This window comes from Mytilus trossulus, chromosome 4 (genome assembly GCF_036588685.1).
Source record: "Mytilus trossulus isolate FHL-02 chromosome 4, PNRI_Mtr1.1.1.hap1, whole genome shotgun sequence".
NCBI lineage: Eukaryota > Metazoa > Mollusca > Bivalvia > Mytilida > Mytilidae > Mytilus > Mytilus trossulus.
The window spans coordinates 56,471,672-56,487,801 of NC_086376.1; the positions used below are offsets into that span (position 1 = coordinate 56,471,672).

Consider the following 16,130-nt stretch of genomic DNA (forward strand, 5'->3'; position numbering starts at 1 on the left):
AACTCTTGGCTTTTTTTGGCTTTTAAAACGTGAAGACAAGCAGATAGGATGACAATTTTATGTTATGGACTAATATCAGTCAAATTAAACAAAGTGTAGTAGATCATATTGTTCAGAATCTGGAAAACAGTATCTTTTGAAGTTCAATTTTCAAAGCCCACGTGGTGTTCAGAGAATCAAGGTCAAAAACGAAAGTAGAATATTGTCGACTCGACCTCAAATAAAAAACATTTCCAAATGATTTATGTATCCGACTTATTGAACAGTTTTCAAAAAAAGAGAAAATCAGAGGATATAACAATTTTCTGTCAATGCTTGAGAAATAATTGTATGATTTAAATACGCGTAACAGAGAGAAAAGGGGGGTCATTTGTTTACAAATGCACGTAGTTATGCAAAATAAATCGATCAAGATTTTTAACAAACCGGATTATTATAAAAATAAATCTCCTTTAAAAGTAAATGAATTTTAAGCATAAGGTAATAAAATAAAAAACTAACGTAAAAAAAAATGAAATTTCTTTGAGATTTTTTTTTCTTTCTTTAATTTCATACATAAAAAATGGTGATTTGAAAGATGAAATTAGGTGCCAGGAGATCGCGAGAATGCAGGATTTTGCTCTATTTATGCCAGAGCTTCTGGGGGCCTTCAGCGGCCCCCAGACCCCCTGCCGTAAGGCACCAAGCTTACAGCTTGGTGGGCGTCCGGCTTCGCAGAACACATGTTACAGCCGCCTATAATTTTAATTTAGCCTGCTACTTCAATTTTAATGGAAAGCCCTGGGGATATTGTCCCAGATAGACAGAAATCATTTATGAAGAGTTTATTTAACAGTGAAAGTGAGCAACTATGCAAGATTTACAAAACTTCCTGTATGACAGAATCTGTCATTTGACCACTTAGAGGACCAATTATCTATAAATGACATTAATGACATATCAATTTATGCCCATTATCTTATAATAAAACTGGGTGATAAGTAGACTCCACGAGTAACACCCAAGTAGCAGCAGTAGCGACCTAATTATAAGCTGAATTTAAACATGAGTTGCGTGAGATCAAAATCGACTTTATGTGAATGAATATCAATACTTCTCTGTTAACCTGTTTCAGGTGGATAAAAACTTCTATGGCAACGCAAAGTCTGTAACTGTTAATATTATAACCCTACAAATTAGACTAGAATTCAATTTTAATTTCATATTTGAAGGCTCCAAAATCAGTCAAAGTCTTATATATGTACATGTATAAGGTTGCATAAGGTTAATTTCTATCGGACATATTTCATGTACAATTTATGTTATCTTACATACTTCAAATTATAGGCCTTTATTGGATGTATTATCATGATTTAATTTTTCAGTGATTTCACCAAATTTGATGAGATATGTAAAACAACAGATAAAATTTCTGTGGAACACAAGTACAAGAGAGATTCTTTATTAGGCTTACAGTGTGTACCATTTAAAGATGGATTGGTAGCTTATCAGGTAAACATATAAAAATCACCTCATTCTAAACTCACAAGTGTAATAAGTGTATAAATAGGTGATAATGAACACTTGAAACATGCTGCAGAATTGATTTTCGTTATCTTAAAATGCGACATGTATTTTGGCGATCTACTGTGGATTCATTTATTTTAATGGATACTTATTTTAGTGGATTAAGGAAAACTGTTCATTGATTTTTTATTTCATGGTTTTGTGGATCTCTGCATACAAGCCTATGGGAAATTTGTCATTCACTCAACATCATTTCATCATGTCGGGTAGCTGGCTATACTCTATTGCTTTTCTTTACTTTTGAAGGCCTATAGATGCTTAAATCCCCTTCATTTGGACTGTTGACTAATTTTTATACGACCGCAAATTTTGAAAAAAATTTCGTCGTATATTGCTATCACGTTGGCGTCGTCGTCTGCGTCCGAATTCTTTTAGTTTTCGCACTCTAACTTTAGTAAAAGTGAATAATTATCTATGAAATTTTAATACAAGGTATATGACCATAAAAGAAAGGTTGGTATTGATTTTGGGAGTTTTGGTCCCAACATTTTAGGAATTAGGGGCCAAAAAGGGCCCAAATAAGCATTTTCTTGGTTTTCGCACTATAACTTTAGTTTAAGTTAATAGAAATCTATGAAATTTTGACACAAGGTTTATGACCACAAAAGAAAGGTTGGGATTGATTTTTTGAGTTTTGGTTTCAACAGTTTAGGAATTAGGGGCCAAAAAAGGGCCCAAATAAGCATTATTCTTGGTTTTCGCACAATAACTTTGGTTTAAGTAAATAGAAATCAATATATTTTAAACACAATGTTTATGACCACAAAAGGAAGGTTGGTATTGATTTTGGAAGTTAAGGTCCCAACAGTTTAGGAATTAGGGGCCAAAAAGGGACCCAAATAAGCATTTTTTTTGGTTTTCGCACCATAACGTTAGTTTAAGTAAATAGAAATCTATGAAATTTAAACACAAGGTTTATGACCATAAAAGGAAGGTTGGTATTGATTTTGGGAGTTTTGGTCCCAACAGTTTAGGAAAAAGGGGCCCAAAGGGTTCAAAATTAAACTTTGTTTGATTTCATCAAAATTGAATATTTGGGGTTCTTTGATATGCCGAATCTAACTGTGTATGTAGATTCCTAACTTTTAGTCATGTTTTCAAATTGGTCTAAAATAAAAAGAAAATTTCTTCAAACATTTTTTTGAGAGGATTAATATTCAACAGCATAGTGAATTGCTCTAAGAGAAAACAAAAATTGTAAGTTCATTAGAACACATTCATTCTGTGTCAGAAACCTATGCTGTGTCAACTATTTAATCACAATCCAAATTTAGAGCTGAATCCAGCTTGAATGTTGTGTCCATACTTGCCCCAACCGTTCAGGGTTCAACCTCTGCGGTCGTATAAAGCTACGCCCTGCGGAGCATCTGGTTTCATTGGCAAACATACATCTTCTTATTTTATAATGAATTCACCATTTAGGATATTTTGTCAATGAAACATCTGACAAAAACTTAATTATGCCAGGAAAAAAATTTAGGCAAACATACCAGAAAATATTAAAAAATAAACAAAGGTTAAAACCATATATCATGCTATGAATGATTCAAGGTATAAACATAAACAACCTCAGATGAGTTACCTACTTTTAGTTATATAAATACCTTCTTTTGATGATCATTACTATTAAGGTGGCTCGAGGGTATAAAAATTTCAGAAAAAAATTTAACATTTCTTTTTCAATACAAATTTTATTTGTTACCTTTTGTAGTTGTAACCTTATCATATTGTACAAAAATCATTCAAAACAATATTTTGTATTTAGATGAACAATTTTATGCTTTTAGAACTTATCAAACTGGATCTCAATTTAAATGAAATGGTATTTATCACTATGCAATCAATTAAAAAAAACTCTCAAAGTTCTATAAATGTAAATAATGAATGTAATATCCTAAAAGTGCATTTGCTCATGTTAAGTTGTGATTTCTTGAAAAATCTGTCCTAAAATTTGTTTCTTACATAAATCCTAATAACCATCCAATTACTTATACTCAACCTTGAGATGAAATCATAGCTTATGATAATTAATTATAGAATTACATGTTCTCCTTCTTTAATCAACTTAGGGAGCTTAGTTATTAAACTTGTTAAGATTGTCAGTAACAGGAATTAATTTCTGATACCTTTACGTTATTGATTCCAATTATGTTTACAAAAATTATTTAATATGTTAATTAGAGAGAGCATGTCAATACTTTATATAATCATTACTGATACCTGGCAAGTTCATTAATACTCTATTAATGATCATCAAAAGAAGGTATTTATATAACTAAAAGTAGGTACCTCATCTGAGGTTGTTTATGTTTATACCTTGAATCATTCTTAGCATGTAAGAATGGTTTTAACCTTTGTTTATTTTTTAAAATTTTCTGGTATGTTTGCGTAAATTTCTTTCCTGGCATAATTAAGTTTTTAGTCAGATGTTTCATTGACAAAATATCCTACATGGTGAATTCATTGTAAAATAAGAAGATGTATGTTTACCAATGAAAAAAATATTCAACAGTCCAAATGAAGGGGATTTAAGCATCTATAGGCCTTCAAAAGTAAGGAAAAGCAATAGAGTATAGCCAGCTACCCGACATGATGAAATATGAAACAATAAAATAAAAAAAAATCAACAGTCTGATTTATAACAAAACCAATCACAAATATGATAAACAGCTGCAACCAAGCACTGAGGCTCCTTACTTGGGACAAACACATAAAGAAAGTTCTAATATCATAGATATAAGAATATGTGGTATGAGTGCCAATGAAACAACTTCATCCAAGTTACAATTTATAAAAGTAAACCATTATAGGTCAAAGTACAGCCTTCAACACAGAGCCTTGGCTCCTACCACACAGCAAGCTATAAAGGGCCCCAAATATTACTAGTGTAAAGCCATTCAAACCAGAAAACCAACGTTCTTATCAATATAAAAAAGGAGAAACAAGGATTTTTATGAACCACATCAACAAACGACAACTACTGAACTTTAGATTACTGGCTTAGAACTGGTGCAAACAATTGTTTAAATGTTTTAATGGTACCAAACCTTCACACTTATCTGAAACAAAAGTGTAACAACGCAACATAGAAAGACACACTATAAAATATCAATTGAAATGGCTTAACTCAATCAAAAGACATATTAATGCAAGTGAACATACATTGAACGAGATGAACTTATAAACATGTTTGTGAGCTCTAAAACATTCCTAACCTTGGACAGTGGGTAACAACACTATTGTTTATTTCTGATTCTATACCGGGGAATGTTTTATACCTGTACGTTTTAAAAGTGTAGTTTTGTAGCTTATGCCCCTTTAAAATCACTTATGACACTATCAGTGGAGTATTATGTCCTCGTTCACTTAAACCACCCTTTGAGATTTTGAAAAGTTGGCATTTACACAAAAATACCAAAGATCCTATGAAAGACCAGGAAAGAACCTCAAAGGGGCATTATGTAAAAATAAAAAAATATTGTGGTACTTTTATTGCATGCTCGTTGCAATGAAAATTATTACTTCTTAGCAACTTAGAAATCCAAGATGGTTGTCTCCATGGAATATAGTTTATCAGAGCATACCACAATATGTTTTTCACAGAACTCCATAGATCATGAGATAAAGGATCAATAAATTGAATGAATTTATGCTTGTGATCGTCCTAATAAAAGTGAAATGACAAATATCTTTGATGCAGAATTGATTTAAGGAAGAAGTAGTTTAACAACAAGATGAACTCACTTTTAATTTCAGTTGGATGTTCATGGGGACATTTACTACCAAGTATTTCAGCCAACCAATCAAAATACTGATAAAACATTTGCTGCAGGACCAGGCATGAATGACCTTGTTCTTGATGAAGTCACAATAGAGAAAGGAAGAAAATGGATAAAGGGAGTGAATAAAGCTTGGGATGAATGGAATGATGATCAGACCAGATTTGTACATTCTTCAGATGTAACAAGTTTTTTTGAGGGTATGATTATGGTGTAAATTTTATTAAACAGTTCAGTCCAGTTCAGTTCAGTAACAGTTTCATATATTTTCCTTCAATAAAAGTGGAGCACTATTTTAGGGTTCAGTCATGAACACTATATACAACTGTTTTATAACATAAAAAAAGAAAGAAATACCTGCAACCATTCAAAGTGAAAACTGTCGTGTAAAACTAGAGCATTTAAGAGTTATCATACTTAAAAGTTCAAAATGTACAATTTGTTACACAAGTTGTACATTTCACACTAAAAAAAATGTGCATTATTTAGAGATACTAAAATCTATATTGCAAGAAATTGAATAAAAAACATGCTGTCTTTTGTTTTCAAAGATAAAAAGTATAATAGATTACAATGTTATGTAGTTTAGTGCCATTGGTAAACAATTTAAAAAGGCCCTTATTCTTTATCTTTTATTCTACATTGTTTGGTCTAGTAGAAAGTTGTCTTCTTGGCAATAATTCCATGTTCTTATTTTAATTTTATGAGTTCTACTGTATAATATACCAAAAAATATTAATATGCAAAGGATAAATTATCATATGATCTCTAATATTTATGAAATATTTATTTAAATATCCAAATATATTTGAATTCCAATGTGATCAACATTTTTATTCTCTTCCTGATGAATTTTCTGCATCTATAATAGATATACTTTGTACATATAAGCATTTTTATTTTATTAATAATAAAGTAAAAAGCTGTTCCAAAATATACCATTGACAAAATCAATAATGAAAATGATAAGTGTAAAGCATATCCATTGATATAACATGCACAAAACCATACACCATATTGTTGTTGTATCAGTGTATGGATTCCAGACAGTCTTGGTCTATATCTATTGTATTATTAGTTTTGTAAATGTAGTTGTGACAAGAATCACACCTGTACTTACACGGGTAACAAAAGAATCACACCTGTACTTACACAGGTAACAAAAGAATCACACCTGTACTTACACAGGTAACAACCACCCCAGACAGATGGTTATTGAAAGTTTGTAATGCAATATATATATATATATGTGTAATAAGTTAATTAGTCACACCATATCAAAGTGGCAAATGTATTTTTTTCCTTATGAAGTTGCAAATATATTTCTTTCCTTTTGAAGTTGCAAATATATTTCTTTCCTTTTGAAGTTGCAAATATATTTCTTTGACAATTGAAATCCATTAAGTATGATTAATATAGTAATTTATTGGAAATAAAATTAAATTTGCAATAATTCTCAGAAAATATTTTGATATTAATAAAACTGAATTGCTTTCATGTAAAACAAAGAATGCAAATAAGTTTTGAATGATTTTTTTGGGGGAAAAGAGGGGTTAGGTCTGGGGGTTTAAACATCCCCTTTTTGTTTGACAGTTAAAATGCTCATTTATGAAGACATATGGGTTGAACCTCTCCTTTTTATATGACTTCCATGTGTTGAAACCCCTCTTCTAAAATTGTGTGACTCCTTTAGATAATGTCAAAACCATGAAATCAAATATCAACAAATATGCAAGTTTTCAGCAATCCACGAAAATTAATACCCATGAAAATAAATGAATCAACAGTAACACACTGGATTGGTCTTATTTTATTATCAAAAAACAATTATTGAAACTTACAAAAAATTAGTAGAATAATCATGTTATATTGATATAAAAAGATTTTTTTTTTAATTTTATGTTAATATTTTATTCTAAAAAAACAAAAAGCCTGTTTTTGTCATTTTGTCTCTCTATCTTAGGTAGCTCAAGAAAATTATAGCCTTAATAAAAGAAATTGTGGGCTGGTGGATAATTTATTTTATTTTCATTTCCATGGATTGTTGTTGTTCTTTACATCAATACAGGTGGTTTATGGGTAGTCAGTAAAAAAAGGTGCTTTCCCTTTAATAAGCCTGCAAATAGTTATCAAAAGTACCAGGATTATAATTTTATACGCCAGACGCGCGTTTCGTCTACATAAGACTCATCAGTGACGCTCAGATCAAAATAGTTAAAAAGCCAAACAAATACAAAGTTGAAGAGCATTGAGGACCCAAAATTCCAAACACTTTTAAAGAAACCATTAAACAAGTATTGTTCAGCTGAATTTTGGAGTTCAGTAGATCCTTATACTATTTCAAGAAGATATTTTTGAAAACTGTTATCGCATTTTTCATGTTGGGGCCTTATATAGCCGACTATACATATTAGTTTTTTTAATTGCTGAAGGCTGTACAATAGCCTATAATTGCATACTACCACTGCATTTTAACTCTGGTGGATAGTTGTTTCATTAGCTATCATACCTCATCTCCTGGTGTTTATATTAATATGCCTTATAATGTCTTAGTTCCAACTTCATAAAACATTAAAATAATTGAGAGAAATGAATTTGAATAGATGAATTTCAGCTGAACAAGAGAAATTGGTCATTAAGTATTTCCAGTCTTATTTTAGTAATTTTTTTTTAGAGATAGTCCTGGAGAAACCATCCCACATTATGTGTCAGCTTTGTAATGGAGACATGGATACTAATGATGCTGGTGATGAAAATATGGATGGAAGCAAACAGGACAAGGGAGATAATTCTTATGAATTTTGTCATGCCTGTAGACAGTACTTAAGGACAGGAAAACTGATTGCTGATAATGCAGCAAAAGTAAGCTAGGAATTCAACAAAAGTAGTATTTCTGATCGTATATGTTTTATCTCCAGTTTTTAAAGTATCCTGTTTTGTGTTTTTGATCAAATTAACATTTTCATTCCTTACTGTCTTTACAAAACAAATCAAATATTGTTCTTTTAGTAAATAAGAGAATAAGAAGATGTGGTATGATTGCTAATAAGATAACTCTCCACCAGTGATCAAATGACATAGATAGGTCACTGTATGACCTTCAACAATGAGCAAAACGCATATGGCATAGTTAGCTATTCTAAGTGTTCTTCAGAAATTAGAGAAGATTTGTATTCTTTCTCTGTTACAGGTAACAACTGTCTACACTATCATATTTATAGTGAAAAGAAATGATTTTGAAAAAAATAATCTTGTATGGTATGATATTTTGGTGATGTACCTTTGATTCAAGAAAAAAGAAAAAACTCTTAATTCAACAATATATAATCCTTGAAAAATAAACCAAGGAGATGAAATTTATAACAATCATTCACCAAGGAACAGAGGAAAAGGATGCAAACTACAGGGCCTGTACAGCCTTCAATAATGAGTAAGGCCCAAAAAAAATATGTCTCTGTTTAAGGTTACATCATCAAAATAAATAGGATAGGTAGGTCGGTATTTCTATTTTATCATTTTTTTCCATTTTATTTTTTGCGCCATGATTTTGAGTTGTGCAGTCAGTCTTGCCGTGATATGAGTTGTCCATGGGTCGAGTTTACCAGTATTTTTAATGATTAGATTATTTCCCTTTGTTATTGACTGGAAAAAAATGGCGGCAAAATATCACACAAATCGTGAATTTCCTTAAAACAGCTATCATATTCATGATTATGAACATTGGGATGTCCCAGGCAACACTATCTTCGCTCAAAATAGGGTCGGTCGGGTAACCGTAAACAGATCTATATTTTTATTGGCCTAAGACTTTAATAATATAATCTTTTTGCAGGATAGAGTTTGTAGAATTTCATCAGAGGAGCTGAGGTCTCTCCCTAATGTTGCCTCCCTCCCTACAGATGTTCTAAGTCAGATGATAACAAGGTTATGGAAGGAGGAACCTGTTGATGACTTACTGCCTCTAAGGGTAATAGATGGATTTTATTTTTCAATGGAGGCTAAGAATTTTATAAGAGAACAAGAGTACTAAAATAATAGATATATTAAACACAAAATTAAGATAAACTTTATTTGCATATACTTTTCAGGCTGTCATGATAAATTTAGGATGTATTCTTCCGATGTTTCAGTCTTGTTAAAATCTGGAATTATTTCAAAACTATGGGATAAAAGTGGAAAATATCAATGAATTTGAAAAATGTTAAAATCAAACTTAACTCTGTGAAAAATTGTGTACTTACAAGGAGTCAATTTTTCAAATTTTATTCCTGATCAAGTCAGTCTTTTTAGCCAAAAATTTGAGAAAATGGGTAGGGGATACAATAAATTATTTATCAGAAACATGAACATTCCATATCCCCCTTTTTTCTTTTCAAAGGACAAGGTACGATAAGGCCCATTTTGCCCCCCCCCCCCTTCCTCCCCTACCTATTTTTCATTTTTCAAATTCTGTTTTTGAAAGCTACTTATTATGTTAAAATATACCCTGATGCTTGAAGTTTGTTTGAATGAACTTTAAAACCACTTCTATTAGCAACAGGGTACTATGAGGGGGGTATACTTTCTGTTATTATTTAAATATTTCAATAATTATTCGTTTTGCAGGTGTTTCGTACAACAAATTTTTAGTTTTTAAGGAATATTTTTATTCAATTGTCATAAGCACTGTTTATGCTGTCGTAATCAGCATGATTTTCTCCTGGTCATGTAGGTGCACCATATTAAATTTTAAGAAACAATGACCATAAATCTGTTTTTATAAGACCGCAAAAATTGAAATTTTTTTGGTTGTATATTTGTATGACGTTGGCGTTGTTATTTTCCGAAGACATTTGGTTTTTTTGTACTAGAACTTTAGTATAAGTAAATAGAAATCTATGAAATTTAAACATAAGGTTTATGACCATAAAAGGAAGGTTGTGATTGATTTTGGAAGTTTTGGTCCCAACAGTTTTAGAGTTAGGGGCTAAAAAAGCATTTTTCTTGGTTTCGCACAATAACTTTGGTATAAGTAAACAGAAAGCTATGATATTATATGATAGGTTGGGATTGTTTTTAAAGTTTTGGTCACAACAGTTAAGTAATTACGGGCCAAAAAAAGGTCCCAAATAAGCATTTTTCTTGGTTTTTGCACAATTACTTTCGTATAAGTAAATAGAAACTATGAAATTTAACACAAGATTTATTACCACAAAAGGAAGGTTGGGATCGATTTTGGGAGTTTTTGATTTCATCAAAAAATGATTTTTTGGGGTTCTTTGATATGCCAAATCTATAGATCATGTATTTAGATTCTTAGTTTTTGGTCCTGTTTTCAAATTGGTCTACATTAAAGTCCAAAGGGTCCAAAACTAAACTTAGTTTGATTTGAACAAAAATTTAATTCTTGGGATTCTTTGATATGCTGAATCTAAACATGTACCAAGATTTTGATTATAGGTCCAGTTTTCAAGTTGGTCCAAATCAGGGTCCAAAATTAAACTTTGTTTGATTTCAACAAATATTGAATATATGGGGTTTTTCAATATGCTGAATCTAACCATGTATTTAGATTTTTAATATTTGGGCCCGGTTATCAAATTGGTCCACATTGAGGTCCACATTGAGATCTAACCATGTATTTAGATTTTTGATATTGGACCATAATAGGTAAATGTCCAATTTAAAATTTTTAAGTTAAAGTTCTTAGACCACATTCATTCTGTGTCAGCAAACTATGTTGTGTCAACTATTTAAACACAATCCAAATTCAGAGTTGCAACAAGCTTAAATGTTGTGTCCAAGTGAGCTTTTCTCATCACTTGGCGTCCAGCGTCCGGCGTCGTTAACTTTTACAAAAATCTTCTCCTCTGAAACTACTGGGCCAAATTAAACCAAACTTGGCTACAATCATCATTGGAGTATCTAGTTTAAAAAATGTGTGGCGTGACCCGCCAAACCAACCAAGATGGCCGCCATGGCTAAAAATAGAACATAGGGGTAAAATGCAGTTTTTGGCTTATAACTCAAAAACCAAAGCATTTAGAGCAAATCTCACTTGGGGGTATAATTGTTGATCAGGTCAAGATCTATCTGCCCTGAAATTTCAGACGAATCGGACAACCCTTTGTTGGGTTGCTGCCCCTGAATTGGTAATTTTAAGGAAATTTTGCTGTTTTTGGTTATTATTTTAAATATTATTATAGATAGATTATAGATAGAGATAATTGTAAGCAGCAAGACTGTTTATTACAGTAAGATTTACAAACACATCACCATCACCTAAACACAATTTTGACTGTTTATTACAGTAAGATTTACAAACACATCACCATCACCTAAACACAATTTTGTCATGAATCCATCTGCTTCCTTTGTTTAATATTCACATAAACCAAGGTGAGCGACACAGGCTCTTTAGAGCCTCTAGTTCGTATATCTTAGTAATCTTTTACAAAAATCTTCTTCTCTGAAACCAATTAATCCAAAATTGGCCACAAATATCTTTGGGGTATCTAGTTTCAAAAATGTGTGGCGTGACCCGCCAAACCAACCAAGATGGCCGCTATGGCTAAAAATAGAACATAGGGGTAAAACGCAGTTTTTGGCTTATATCACAAAAACCAAACCATTTAGAGCAAATCTGACCAGTGTAAAATTGTTTATCGGGTCAAGATCTATCTGCCCTGAAATTTTAAGATGAATCAGAGAACCCATTGTTGGGTTGCTGTCCCTGAATTGGTAATTTTAAGGAAATTTTGCAGTTTTTGGTTATTATCTTGAATATTATTATAGATAGAGATAAACTGTAAACAGCAATAAGGTTCAGCAAAGTAAGATTTACAAATAAGTCAACATGACCAAAATGGTCAATTGACCCCCAAGGAGTTATTGTCCTTTATAGTCAATTTTAAACAATTTTCATAAAATTTGTAAATTTTTACTACCGGTAACATTTTCCACAGAAACTACTGGGCCAAGTTCATTATAGATAGTGATAATTGTAAGCAGCAAGAATGTTCAGTAATTTAAGATGTACAAACATATCACCATCACCAAAACATAATTTTGTCATGAATCCATCTGCTTCCTTTGTTTGATATTCACATAGACCAAGGTGAGCGACACAGGCTCTTTAGAGCCTCTGGTTTTTTTTATTTAGATCTATTCAGATTGGTCCACTTTATCTTTATTGAAAGTATGAAAAAAAGTTTAATTGTAATGCTATGACATTTTTTCACAATAATAGCCCAAATTTAGGTAAAAATGGATAAAAAATGGGAAAAATCATCAAAATTGGGTACTTTCAAAAGGCTGTAGTGAGAAAATGAAGTGCACCACCATATGACTTTTTCTTAACCAATTATTTTTATACAGTCTTATAAACCCAAAAATCTGGTTAAGAAAAAAGTATATTTCTAGAAATGTTTGGCTCCTCAGAGGTGTTCATCCTTAAGTTTGAGCTAAGCTTTTGGTAATTTTTTTTGAATTAAATGTTTATCTCCGGTATGTTTCTACAAAATTTGTAATGATAAAGAATATAGCAACATCTTTTGTACAACTATATTCTATAATATATTATACACAAGAAAGTATGTGAAATAATTTTTATGAATTCTACATGATAACACAGGTACTAAAAGTATATAGTTATATTAAACCCCAATATTGAATTTTATTTTAGTCCCCTTTGGATTTAGTCTGTCTGCCGTTTTTTCAGTCTGGCAAATCTGTTTTCCACAAGTTTTTGCCTCATGCTTGAAGATATTGGTTTGATATTTGGTGTATTGCTTTATTGTGAGTGACAAGTTACAGATCAAGTTGAATTTTTTTTCTGATCTAATGATTTTGTGATATAGTCTTATCATGACAAGTTACAAATCAAGTTTGAATGTTGTTCCAGTTGTACAGCGTTATGGTTCTTGGACTTAAGTAATAAGACTCCACACTTTTTATTCATGCTTGAAGATAATGACTTGATATTTGTAATTTAGTTTACACCATGATTGAGTTAGAATTTTGTTCCAATACATTTTTACCCTCTTTAAATAAAGGATTAGTGGGTTCAACATGACTTTCTTAAATGTTTATTTACACTTGCACATCTTTCTCAGGATGAAGAAGTAAAGAAGAAGCTTGAAAAGCCGAAAGAAAAGAAGAAAAGACCAGTTAAAGAAATAAATATTGATGGACTCCCTCCAGCCCTTATAGAGATGATGGTAGATACAGATGACAACAATTTTATGGATGACATTGAAACTGGTGGACTTATGACTGCAGGAGATGATAGCATGGACCTATTTACTGATGAAGATTCTCAGGATAATAACGAGAGCATTGAAAAGGGAGATAAATCAACAGCAAGAAGTACTGAACAAGAAAGTTTGGAAACAGCAAGGGATACTCTAAAACTAGGAACTGTTAATGTACATGTATTAACAAAGGAAAAAGTAATGAAAGACTTGTCAGCTCAGAGAAAGAGACATTCTTCTATATCAAGTTTTTCTAGTATTCAGAGTTTGGGATCAACAAGATCAAATTCTCTGCCTGGTTTTATGAGAACTCCCACAAGGAAATATCAATCACCTGTGAAAAGGCAGACGGTCAAAAATACTAAACATGATTCCGATATATCAAGTGCAGATCTTTTGGATGAGGAATTTTTATCTCAGGAATCCAGACAAACTATACAAATGTTTTCAAATGTGACAGTGCAGCCAAGTTTTCAAGATCTATCTGAAAGACAAATTGACTGTGCTTCAAAACATATCAGAATTGATTCATTACCTAATAGTCCAAATATATCACAATTAACACCGTCCATGTCACCACAGAAAAAGACCAGAGTGAAAAAGAAATTTGTATCAGGGTTTTAACAAAATATATAAATTTAAGTTATATGTTTTTTTTTAAATATTTAAATAAAAAACATCCTTTAGAACTCATTCTTACAAAATCGATTCTCTTTATTTAGCCCTTGATTTTTGTCTCGCCTTGAAAGAGTAAAAAAGCGACACATAAGTATGCTATTTCCAGGGCATCTGGCATCAACAATTGTATTAGTTTGTGATTAGGTCTAGTTTATGGTGAGAAAATTGGGTAAGGTCAATTTTGGTGTATTATCATTGATTGACACATCTCATTTCTATGGTGATTATTCGGCCCTGCTCCCTTAGACTATTGACTTTGAAACTTTCCTTTGTTTTCATGTATTAGTTTGTGATTAGGTCAGTTTAAAGGGAACCACTCACTATTGGTAGGTCAGTAATATTTGGTATGTACAATTTGCTTGAAGTTGTAAGCATTGACATATCTCATTTCCATAGAGATTATTTGGCTACGCCCCCTAAGTCAAGGTCTATTGACTTGTGAAAATTTTGCTTAGTTTACATGTACCAGTACTAGTTTGTGATTATGTCAGCTTGAGGGGAACAATAAGGGGTAGTCTGATGTTTAATTTTATGAAGTTTAGAACATCTCTTTTCCATGGAGAATATTTGGCCCCTCCCCCTATATCCTGGTCTATTGACCTTAATATGTTGGCTTAGTTCAAATTTATTAGTTTGTGATTAAATCAGTTTAACCTGAAGGGCTAATGTTAAGTCAATACAATTTGGTATGCAAATTAATTTGCATTTGCAAGTTTTATTTAAAGAAAGGCTATATAGCCCCAATCCCTCATCATGGTTCATTGACTTTGAAACATTTTCATAGTTCACAAGTTAGTTTGTATTTATGTTTGTTTAAAGGGAATGAATTATGATAACTCAATGGTATTTGGCATCAGGGATCCCTGTTGGCATGAAGCTGTATTAGCATTGGCACATCTTTTTTCCATGGAGATTGTTAAACCACATTACATGATTCATGGTACATTGACTTTGAATATTTGCATAACTTACATGTTAAAGTATTTCTCATTAAATTTCAACATTTGCATTATCAAAATTACAAACTGGGGAGACATATCTCTGTGTTAACAGTTTATTAATATCCTTTCTCATGGTAAATTGCTTAATGATAAATAGGACTTTTCCCATTCCTACTTTTTCCTTGCTTTGATGGTAGTAGTTTGTTTGCTGCTTAATGAGTTTCTCAGTTGTTTGGATATAGCAGTGTTTGTTGTGAAATATCAGATTTCAATGAGCGTACAATTTTACCTTAGTAAAAAAAAAACTTACACCAGAGATGAAGAAAAGATGCAATAGTCCAAATTCTGACTAAATTTCAACACAGATATAGATATCGATTGTTGGAGTTTATTTGTGAAACGATTATTCCATAACGGTCAACCAGCTCGTCTGTAAAATACAAAGGAATGATTTCAACTTAACCATTTGAAACTCTTGGTTTAATAGCTTCCTTGTGAGCAGCAACCCTCTATCAAGAAAATCATGATAGGAAATGCAAGCACGGGATTATAGTATCAATTGGGAATGTATACCCCGTATGCAGGTGCTGCTGGAGCTGCTACTTAAAAATGGAAAGTTCACAATGGGAAATCTGAAATCATCTCTTTTGTCGTAAAGTTTTGTTTTTAACCGGACTTTTATTTCTCAATCGTTCAATCCTCATTGTCAATTTCAAGATGTTAGTCAAGATATGAGGCCGACTTAATTGTATCTGTTGTATCCTTTATCTCTAATTCGATGGGATAGATGTGTTCAACATAGTCACCAAACTTTGAATTATTCAATGAAAGAACATCATCTATATAGCGGAAAGAAGTTCTTGTATGAAGTCATTCTCATAATAATAAAGTCGGCAAGAAGAGCGGCACAATTGGTTTCCATTGGAATGCCGACA

The 16,130-nt window shown here is 31.7% G+C and overlaps 1 protein-coding gene across 1 annotated transcript in view; it reads left to right on the top strand.

Moving 5' to 3' along the window:
- The window catches only part of LOC134716684 (uncharacterized), a 33,469-nt gene extending 18,773 nt beyond the window's left edge, over window positions 1-14,696 (top strand). Inside the window, exons 6-11 of the mRNA XM_063579689.1 lie at window positions 1,365-1,491; window positions 5,323-5,545; window positions 8,020-8,207; window positions 9,178-9,312; window positions 13,439-14,193; window positions 14,651-14,696. Coding sequence (XP_063435759.1) covers window positions 1,365-1,491; window positions 5,323-5,545; window positions 8,020-8,207; window positions 9,178-9,312; window positions 13,439-14,193; window positions 14,651-14,696 — 1,474 coding nt within the window. The remainder of the gene's footprint in view (window positions 1-1,364; window positions 1,492-5,322; window positions 5,546-8,019; window positions 8,208-9,177; window positions 9,313-13,438; window positions 14,194-14,650) is intronic.
- Window positions 14,697-16,130: the final 1,434 nt, after the last annotated feature.